Source organism: Myxine glutinosa, chromosome 5, assembly GCF_964187855.1.
Source record: "Myxine glutinosa chromosome 5, kmMyxGlut1.1, whole genome shotgun sequence".
Taxonomy (NCBI): domain Eukaryota; kingdom Metazoa; phylum Chordata; class Myxini; order Myxiniformes; family Myxinidae; genus Myxine; species Myxine glutinosa.
Genome location: NC_136265.1, coordinates 43,489,230 through 43,500,412, shown reverse-complemented (window position 1 = coordinate 43,500,412; position 11,183 = coordinate 43,489,230). Strand labels below are relative to the sequence as shown.

The 11,183-nt window shown below is 40.8% G+C and overlaps 1 protein-coding gene across 1 annotated transcript in view; it reads left to right on the top strand.

Moving 5' to 3' along the window:
• The first annotated feature begins 1,782 nt into the window (after window positions 1-1,782).
• Window positions 1,783-11,183, top strand: part of LOC137428641 (uncharacterized) — a 53,788-nt gene continuing 44,387 nt past the window's right edge. The window contains exons 1-11 of the mRNA XM_078777283.1: window positions 1,783-1,831; window positions 2,149-2,219; window positions 2,372-2,442; window positions 4,004-4,089; window positions 4,177-4,414; window positions 7,166-7,286; window positions 7,598-7,676; window positions 7,814-7,920; window positions 8,074-8,278; window positions 8,923-9,048; window positions 10,232-10,343. Coding sequence (XP_078633409.1) covers window positions 1,783-1,831; window positions 2,149-2,219; window positions 2,372-2,442; window positions 4,004-4,089; window positions 4,177-4,414; window positions 7,166-7,286; window positions 7,598-7,676; window positions 7,814-7,920; window positions 8,074-8,278; window positions 8,923-9,048; window positions 10,232-10,343 — 1,265 coding nt within the window. The remainder of the gene's footprint in view (window positions 1,832-2,148; window positions 2,220-2,371; window positions 2,443-4,003; window positions 4,090-4,176; window positions 4,415-7,165; window positions 7,287-7,597; window positions 7,677-7,813; window positions 7,921-8,073; window positions 8,279-8,922; window positions 9,049-10,231; window positions 10,344-11,183) is intronic.

The following is an 11,183-nucleotide window of genomic DNA, read 5'->3' as shown; positions in this document are numbered from 1 at the left end:
TTCGGATATTTCCGGCCGTGAAAAACTTTCCCCTACGGCCGCGAGATTTCTAAAAAACTTCTTCGTCAATTTTAGAATATTTGACGCCGTTTTCAGCCTCCGAAACGCGGTACTGGTAATAAGGTTTTTTGAAATATTTTTTCAAATGCTCGAATCTCATTGGTTCTGGTGTTTGGTGACGATTTTCGTTGAAGATAACCAGGGCCCGTGTGGGCCCGGGGAACGAGGTTGGTCTTAAAGTATTTTAATTACAAATTAGAGGTGCATAAGATGGTGAATCAAACAAAGATGGGTGAAACAAACTCCTATTGAACTTTTTCTCAATTTTTTTATGCATACTTCCGCATCCGCAAGATGGCGGCCTCCATTGAGCGATTTGGTTTTTGAAATATTTTTTTCAAATGCTCGAATCTCATTGGTTCTGGTGTTTGGTGACGATTTTCGTTGAAGATAACCAGGGCCCGTGCGGGCCCGGGGAACGAGGTTGGTTTTAAAGTATTTTAATTGCAAATTAGAGGTGCATAAGATTGTGAATCAAAAAAAGACTGGTGAAACAAACTCCTATCGAACTTTTTCGCAATTTTTTTATGCATACTTCCGCATCCGCAAGATGGCGGCCTCCATTGAGCGATTTGGTGCGTCAAAGCTTCGAAATTCTCAAAGGATCCAGCAAAATCTGTCTTTTCAACATAATACGTACGCGTTCATTCACAACACCGGCTTCGCCGGCTATGATCGACTAGGCATGGGGAATATTGGTTGAAAATTTCAAGATCATCAGTCACATGGTCTCGCAGCCACATTGGATAAGAAAAGCTTTATTCGATCAATGCGATACTTTAAAGATGTGATTGACAACCCATTCTGAATTCAATTTAATAAAAGTGACCTCAAGGGTCAGGTGGCTGATCAAAGCAGGTCGCGGATTTGTACCCAGCCATAACTGCTCACAGTTATAAAGCTCATTTCTAGTTTTTATTACCTCCGTCACTGAAGGTGAATTGAGGTTATGTTTTCACCCCTGTTTGTTTGTTTCTCTGTGAACATGATATCTCAAAAAGCTGTGGACTTTGTGGAGAGGTTGGGTATGTGACAAGGATGAAATGACAAGATTTTGGTGAAGATCTGTATTCGGATCTGGATCTGAGAATTTAAAAAAGTGATTCTTCACCATTGAGTAATTGGGCGAAAAACGATATGTGGCATGATATTTCATAGGTCTCAGCACATTGGCCAAGCAAATTCTTCCCTCATTGAGTGCGAACATATCCGTATTATTCATTAAAACCTTTGGGATAATGCTGTCTCAGACTTAATGCTATTACTGAAGCTTTCATTCATGTATGGTCCTCATTTTGCCAATAGTTAGCTTTGTAAGATTACATTTCATCTCCCATTTTAATAAACACATTTTTGCCTATTTGCAAGTTTCTCTTTCATCCGCATCGTCTACAAAGCCTTCTTTCTTTGTAGGTAGAAACTCACCTGCATTACCTGTAGTCATCATCTCTTAACTTAAGATCAGTGCTGATTTGGGATACATTTGCAAGCACTCCAAGCGTACTTTTGCTTACCTTGGAGCATCCATGGAACAGCGTGCATTACTGCCTCATTTTCTCCTACCACAGCGAGTCGCTCAAATAATGCAATACAAATGGAATTTGGACTATTTTAAATGATTTGGGAGTGGGCCAAAGTGATGAGAAGCTCAGGTTGGATCTATATAAACGAGACAAGGAGAGGTTCAAGCAGTGGTTACTGAAGCCTCTGGTGTGTTTCACCATGTGGCTGTTGGTGTCGTTAGGGACTGTGGGTCTATGGCTCGCAACAGGTGAGAGAGAGAGAGAGATGGAATATGATGAGGTTCCTTTGAAGGTCCTCATTTGATGTGAAAATTTCAACATGAAGATTTGTGCCTTCAGTCGAAAAATCTGATTGTTTAAAAATAAATCTAATAGTTGGTGTTTAACTTTTGAATAGTAGTTGAGAATTTATTTGCTGCAGCTGTGAACAATGTTTGTACAATAAACCAGCTATACAAGAATCTAGTAAATACAATATTCAGACCGTATTAAGCAAATAGATTTGCATTTGAAAAATCTCAAAAAACCTAGGGATCTATTCTTAAATTGTTTTCTTTCCCTGCAGTATCGGCGCAAAGCAATTCCACGGTTCCACGTAAGTCGACTCTTTTCTCTACTCTCATCTTCACACGAGTGGTTGTTTTATCAGGACGAAATACCATTTTGTTTACTTGAAGCATTAGGTTTAGCATTTTTATGACAAAAATAGAACGAGACATTTTGCTTTTAATGAAAAAAACCAGCAGCGTTTATATTGTGGTAACTAAAATCTTATATTGTGCTCACAGTTGTATGACTCAGCAATGAGCTTTCTTTTCCAATTGGAGAAGTTTCTTGCAGTTGCAGTAGTGTCTGCTTGGTGTGAGCTGGAAGGATTAATCTGCTCTTTTGCAGTAAGATGAATCTGCGAGGAGGTATACTCTTAGCCAAGGAACTTCTGCCTAAATCACTGAGTTTTATCTGTTACAAGATGAACTAGAATGGCACTCGGTAGAGAGCAAACCTCCGCCTGGCTGAGCAGTTTACGTTTTGTATCCTACTGAGAGGTCGGATCTAGATCTGGACCTGAACCAAAATCTAATCGGATTGTTCATGTCACCTTACCAACTCATCCACCTAGTTTTGTCATTGGTCGTCCACAACGTTTTGAAATAAATAGCGTGCCATACTGTATATCGTTTTGGTGTTTGAACCTGGTGTTGGCTTAGCGGTCAGGGTACCAGCTTGGGATCCTAGGATCCTGGGTTTGAATCCCGGTCGATCGCTGAATTAACGCCGGGGGGTTGACTCAGCCTGTCATCCTTCCGAGGTCGGCTAATTGAGTACCAGTTCACTGGTAATTCCCTGTTTGTTGTAAAAGGCGACAAAAAGGGTTGGCGTCAGGAAGGGCATCCGGCCGTAAAACATTGCTTCAAAAAGGGGACCAAAAAACAACAACAACCACGGTGCCCGAAAAAAGCCAACCCCCGCAAAGGCCTCTAAAGGTGGTTTTATGTTACTGTATATCGTTTTGGTGCTATCTCTCTGGAGTGAATCACCTGGAAATTTAAAAAATTCACGCATCCGGATTTGGATCGTCGCCTAAATCAAATCGATTAGTCCTTGTCTCACACAGAACCAGTCCATCAAGTTTTGTCCGAATCCATCCACAACTTTTTGAGATATTGTGCCATATATTGTTTTTTGCCCTGTCTCTCAAAGGTGAAGAATCACTTCAAATTCTCAGATCCAGACCTGGATCTGGATGTTCACTAAAATCTAATAATTTTGTCCTTATCACATACCCAACATCTCCACCAAAGTTTGTCTGAATCCATCCACAAGTGTGAGATATGCTGTTTGCAAACAGACAGGGGTGAGAACATATCCTCCATCCACCTTCAGTGGCAGAGGTAATAATTTAGGAGGAGCTCCAAATGGCATTGCACCTGTTTCATTGTTTATGCAGAGGCCTGCTATTGGTTGGTGGGTCAAATATCATCCTCAAATTAATATGTTGGTGGACATACTTGGATTTGTGGTTGCAATAGTGGTTGTTGAAGCATTTCCTTTTTGAAAAAGTATTTAGATAAATTGTGCATAAAGACAAGTGCAATCATCAGAAAAATTAAATTGTGGGCTGGGGATGGCAGGATAACCTGGACCTAGAGGTATGCACTCTCACCTCTGAACTGTCTAGTCTGGATTTTAATCTTGACCTGGCTATAAACTGTCATCCTGGTGTTTCACATGCAGGGCGAGGCATCCATGTGTGTGCTGTCCCTCAGATGGACTTTATACTGGGTGCCCTATCTGCGGACATTAGTTATTGGACGATAAAGACCCCACAGTGTCCTTAGTGAAGAGTAGGCGAGATATCGCCGGCACTCCAGCCAAATTCCAAATTTTCATACTCTAACCTCTCATGGGTACTGCATCAGCGGCACAGCTGCGCCCTCAGCAAATGATACTACCTGCAGCCATGTGCTGCACAATAAATCCGAGGAAGAAAAAGAGGAAAAAGATGGTGAGGTTGATGGAAATGTATGTACCTGTAAAATGTTGCATTTTTGTTGTTGTGTCCCACAAACTGAATTGAACATTCTTATTTCAGCCACTGAGAAGATATGCACCTTGTGGAACAAAGGACATGTGCGCACTTTCGATAATGAGGTCTACAGCTTCATATCAGATTGTGATATCCCGGTCTCATCCAACTGTAAAAATGAATACACCGACTTCGATATTTCTGCCAAAAGAGATGAAAATGGTTTCCTGAAATATATCAGGTTTCGCCTGGAAGCTACACTCGTCGTCATCGAAGGGACGGAAATTAAAGTGGATGGAAACTTGTGAGTGAAAAGTGCTTTTGGAAAATATAACTCGCCACCGTGATAACAACCACACACTGCAATTACAATCCATGTAATTTGTTTATTATATTATACATGTATAAATGTTTTCTAACTCTTAAAACAAAGTCTGCCAGTTTTGTGACAGCCCTGCCATTTCCATGACGATGCTTCCAAGGTTAGTTAAAAAAAGTTATACAAACGAGATAGAACAGCGAGGCACACGTAAAACAGTATGATATGATAAGGCTGTATGCAATGGTGAGAAAAAGTGTCTGGACCCTTCATAATCTTCTGTATTTCTGCATAAATTTGACCTAAAATGTGATCAGATCTTCATCTCAGTCCGAATGATAGATAAAGTGGTCCTGATTAAACAAATAGCACACAAAAATCTACTTTTTCATTTGTTTATTGCACAAAATGATCCAACATTCAATTTCTTTCAATGTCGGAAAAAGTACGTGAACTTCGAGGTTATTTCGCTCAATTAAGGGGTAATTACAGTCGGGCGTTTCAATGAGTGGGATGACAATCAGGAGTGAGTTTTGGTGGCCCTGCCCCAGATGAAAACCTTTAACATTGTTCATCACCATCAGAGTTCAGTCTTCACCACACAGGTTTGTGGAAGTTTGCCATGCCCCGATCAAAAGATTTCTGAAGACCCGGAAAAAAAGAGTTGCTGATGCTCATTTGTCTGCAAATGGTTACAAAACCATTTCTAAAGATGTTGAGCTCCACCAATCCACTGGCAGGCAGATCGTGTACAATTGGAGAAAATTCAACACCATTGAGCAAATCTGCAAGGAAGAATGGGCGAAACTCCCCAAATTCACATGTGCAAAGCTCATGCAGACATATCCAATAAGACTTGAATCTGTAATCGCCCTCTAAGGCACTTCTACGAAATATTGACACAGGGGGTTGAACAACAACACACAACAACATGCATTTTAAGGCCATTTTCCCTGCTAGAGCGGGGGTTAGCCTTGCGGTCCCCATGACAATCTTCTCCATTTTGCCCTATTTTCTGCATCTCTCCTTGTTAACCCCCTTGCCCGCATTTCTTCTTCCACCATCTTTAGCCAAGTCTTTCTCGGTCTTCCCCATCCTCTACCTCCTTCTACATTCATTTCCATCACTCTTCTCAACCAGTCACTTTCATCCTTCCTCAACACATGACCAAACCATCTCAACCTGTTCCTCTTCACAGCATCCATCACAGGCTCTATTCCCATCATCTTTGGCAATTCATCATTTGTCTTCCTCTCTCTCAACGATACTCCGCACATCCACCGAACCATTCGCATTTCCACCCTTTCCAGCCTTCGTTGCTGCTCTACGTTCATTACTCATGTCTCGCTCCCATAAATCATAACACTTCTCACACATGCAGCATACACCTTTCCCTTCAGCTTCAACGACAACTTCAACGACTTCAACGACAACTTCAACAACTTCAGCTTCAACTTCAGCTTCAAACCTCAACATTTCCAACTCAACATTTGGGACTCTGACAAGAGTCTGGCGGTGAATATGAAGGAGGTTTGTGATGAATTAGCAAAGACTAAAGTGAACAAGGCCACTGGCACAGATGGTATTTGTGATGGTATCACAATCCCCTCCTCATCAGCACGCCACTCAGTTCCCGAAACTTCTTCCATGCACATCTCACTCTTGCAACTGTTGCCGAGTCTGATCCACCTTCTCCATTCAGCATGTCTCCGAGGTAGCAAAATGTTTTCACACCTTCCAGCTTCATGCCGTCTCCAAGATCCAACTCAACATTTCCTCCATCTGCACACCTTACATTTGAATGTAGCTGTCACACTGGTTAATGACCCTCTCAGACCACTACATTTTTGATGAAACCACTCAGCGCACATTGTACATTGAATGGAGTTCACTCCGACACCCTTCCTGCACACAGCACAGGGCCACTTCCCAGTTCTTTCCACCTCACCACATGCTTTACCACTTGCCATCACCTTCGTCTTTCCTATATTCACCTTCAGACCTTTTGTCTCCATACATTCCTTCCACTTGTTCATCTTTTCCACACAGGGGGTTGAAGTATTATCTAAATTGGATATTTCTGTATTTCATTTTCAATGGTTTTGTCAAAATTTATATTAAAAAAAAAAATCCACTTTGAAATTATGGGGTGTCATGTGTCGATCAGTGACAAAAAAATGTCACTTTAATCAACTTAAATTCAGGCTGTAACAACAAAATGTGAAAAAAATGTGAAATAAGTCAAGGGGTGTGAATACTTTCTGAAGGTACTGTGTGTGTGTGTGTGTGTGTGTGTGTGTGTGTGTGTGTGTGTGTGTGTGTGTGTGTGTGTGTGTGTGTGTGTGTGTGTGTATATGTGTGTGTGTGTGTGTATATATATATATATTTATATTTGTATTTATATATTTATATTTATATTTATATATATATAATTTTATTTTATTTGTTACATGGTAGATATATATGAATACACACACATAATACATTTGTACATTTTCTGTCAAACAATATATGCTTGTATATTGAATCGTCCCCGAAAAAGGCCAACCCCCGCTTTGCGGGGAAAAATGGACTCTAAAGGTGGTTTTTTAAATTTTATTGAATCATAATAAGGTGGCTTTTCTGACACATTGTACATGTTTCGTTTGTAGAACCTTTTGAACGCCATTGTACATATCAGTGTGCTTGGTTTTAATGATTAAGTCTAACGATCTTCATCTGCATACTTGTTCACAGAACTAGTCTTCCCTTCACTAACAAAGAAATTTTTATCAAGAGACATGAAAATGATTTCTACCATCAAATCAAAGCCAAACTGTTCGGCGTGAGCATTTATTGGAATGAAGACTTTCTCACTGTAAGTTTACACCACATTGAAAACCTTTATGTTATTTTAATTTACACCATTATGAGATGCGAAGGTTGATTTGCCTTTATGGAAAAAATGTTTATATTATTCAAAGCGAGGTAACATCGACAAATATATTTGTACAAGTATCCTTGAACCGGCAATCATTCAGGAAAGGTCACGTCACCTTTTTCTGAATACGGATCCTTTGCTTGCACACCACTCGAAAGGCATTTGGCAACGGCACCTGATTGATCATATACATGGGGACTCTGATGTAATGTACTCATATGCCTGTGCTGTGTCCTGGTTATTGGTAGGTTGGTCTGGAACAGAGGCATGCTGGTACTACATGTGGTGTCTGTGGAAACTTTGACGGGAATAAAGATCTCCCTCTCGGTGAGAAGCTCGTCAGACTTTACTGCGTATCTTCAGCTTACCTTGTGGCTGAAACTCCGAGTGTATGAGGAAAGTGAAGAAGGATTTGTTCGGGTTTATCAGGCCATTGTTTGTATTTTTGGTTTCCTTTGTTGCAGATAACAACATTCAGATGAAACTCAACCTCAGAGAAATGGTTTCATTTCAAGATTGCACGATGAATTATGCTTTGAAGCCTCCCTGTGCCAGCTTGCCTTTGGCAAAAGTGAGTATGCCCACCTATAATCTGACAGTGTGCCCACCTGTCTGCATGTCAATTCGAGGCAAAATGTTAACTTGAAACATGTGACATGACCAATAACCATCTGTACTTCAATCCTTCTGGATTCCCTTCTTCTTGTTCTTGTGAAATTTGCAGGAAACAGAATGCACCGAGATTTTCAACACCGCCCTTACCAACTGCCCCAGAGATCTCTTGGTTGAATTTAAGGAAAGATGTTTGTGGGACCACTGCACTTGTGAAGCACCATCTCGCTGTACATGTATGACGGTTGCTGACTATTCAAACCATTGTAGTAGGGAGTATGAGAACCCAATCGAATGGAGAACAGCAGACTTTTGTGGTCAGTATGTATTTGTGGGTTAGTGAACCCCTTTTGTGTCGTATTCTATTGTGGTCCTCCCTGACTCGATGATTCGTGAAACATCATCTTGTACATTTTTGATATTTCATCCTATTAAGCTCAATACCCTGAGGAATAGTCAAAATCTGAGATTATAAATACCGACTAAGTTCAGTAGTGGAACCACATATTTATGGACACAAATAAGGCGGAATTTGGACCCGATCCTTGCGCAATCCCACTGCAGTGCTCCAAACATGCCTCTTCCCTGCCGTCCACGTGCTCCTGTTACCTTCCAAACTTCTTTCCCTTCCCTTCTCTTCCTACTCCTCTCACACTTCCCTTTTCTCATTTTCTATTTTCTCAATTTATACTTAATCGGTGAATAAGTCACAACATGGTCCACATCGTCAGTTCCAGGTTGTTCTAACAATCAGGTTTTGCCACAGAAAGCTTAGTACCCCTATTTCATATTGCTCCATCATATTGTTCTCATTGCATTACTTTTGATTATTTGATTAATTTCACTGTTTTTTATAGTTTCATATCTTCATTGGTATGAAAGCAGAAATATCTATCATTGATGGATGCCAAAGTTACAAGTACAAGGAGATGTCCAACAATGCTTTGCTTCCACCTCACAGGTATCACCTGCCCACCAACCATGGAGTACTTGGAGTGTGGCAGACTGTGCAGGCAAACATGTGCCAATCCAGTTGGTGAGCTCGCATGCGAGAGCCTCTGTGTACCTGGATGTTATTGCCCTCAAGGTCAGTTGACTGCACAGCATCATGGTTGCACCATAGTTAGTGAACTCCTTTATGAGTTCAAAACTGCTCCAACTTGTGGGGCTGTGGTACCTTTTGAAAGGAAGATGCTGTTTTGTGGCCGCATTTCCGAATGACAGGTGATGACATTTAAAAATGCGAGCACTCTTTGGATTCCTGATAATAACGAGCCTCAGTGTGCAGTCTGACAGGGTGGTTCAGAGGTAGCGCATTCGCCTCTGAGCTGCCTAGTCTGGGTTTGGGTCCTGACCTGACAATAAACTGTTGAACTGTACTTTGCTTTAAGGTGGTTGCATCAAAAAGTCTGCTGTCCTTTGGTTGTGACATTAAGCTGGGTGTCATGTCTGCTCGCATTAGCTGTCTCATCGTGCCTTTCGCAAGGAGGAGGATATTGTCTTCCCCAACGTTTTTAAATTCCAAATTCCTGCCAGAACTATCTCTACAAAGTTCAAACTCCGATTTGGTGGCCTTGGCACCTAATCACCCACTTTCAGAGATGTGGTCCAAGGCAGAGCCTGAAATATGGCCACGATAATTCTCAACAACCGTCTTATTGTGCAACCATTTAACATATTTTGTTGATCCTCCTTGTTTTCTAATCACAGTCTAGATCCTTGCTTTGACATATGCCACCAGTTTGTATATGTTAGGTGTGGAATTATCCATCATTCCTTGCATCACACATCCCATATTTGATATTTTTTCACAATTTGTGATGAATGTTATTGAAGCCAGCATTGACATAACACATCCCACATACCCTGCTGTCAGACTGGAACAATGTGGACATGACTGGTCTGCTGTTCCTCCGTGGGATTTCGTGGATTGCTTGACATCATAAACTGTACAGATGCTTGCCTACATCGAGATGACAAAAACATTTAGTTGCAGGGTTCTGTTCTTGAAGTGATTGGCGTTGCATATCGGCTATAGTCTACTTCGTGATGACATTCCTCTTGGTTGATTTGGAGACCAATAAGTTGGTTGGAATCTTCCAACTAGAGTTGTTCAGTCTGACAGCTGCATGTTAATGTAAAAGCAACCATGTTAATGTAAAAGTTTATAATGTTTCTTCCTGTTGTATTTTCTTTTCAAACCTGTAAATATTTGTTGAGGTTGACATAACGTACTTTTTTTTGAGGTTTTTTTTTCGTACCATTTACAGAAACGGTATTTTCACCAACTGGAGAGTGTATACCGCTGTCATCTTGCCCATGTGAGTTCGAGGGGATATTCTATGAGACAACGGAGCACCGAATTGACAGCGCCAGCGACTGGTAAATGCAAATCTGATATTCTGTTGCATCTCTTCAAGTAACATGGAACATGTTACCACAGTCACTTTTATTACTCACCTGGAAGTCAAATAACGTTCAAATGGGCCTTATTAGCCTGACGTCGGGTCTCAGTGCGAGACGGCTGTTTTTTTTTTTTAATCGCTTCCATAGAAGATGCTTAGCACTACAAAACTTTAACATCGACGTTCTTGGGTAAAATGCCAGGGGCATATAAAAGGCCCCTTTAAATAAGGGTATGTGCCATGTGGCAAAGTAAAGAAGAAAAGGGACATTGCATAGCTCATCGAAAATGCCAAACAATACAAAATAAGGGGCATTCAAAAAATCTTGTGGGCATGCTGGACTACCCTTGTGTTCTGAGGAGGAACCAAGTAAAGCTCTAGAAAAGGTCATACAAAGGGGTGCCAATTTGATTCATACAGCTGCACGAAGAAGTAAATGTATTTTATTTGCCAGATGTCGGGCTCCTCTTTATATGAACTTTTTATATGAACCTATCTGAACTTTAAATGAAGAATGTCCCTTCTTTTCTATAGTTTGCCACATGGCATGTACCATATAAAGGGGCCTTTCCTATGCCCCTGTCATTTTCCCCAGATTCATTTTAAATACGAACAAAATGCTTTTGTTCGTATTTGAACACATAATACATTTGAACACATTTGAACACAAAATACGAACAAAAAAAACAAAACACATTTGTTCATCGTGTAAGACTTTATTCAAGACGATATAAAAGACTTGAAAAAGGAAGTGGAAAAAAATATTCAACCCAGACAGGATTTGAACCCACAATCACCCAACTTGGGATTCTGATGC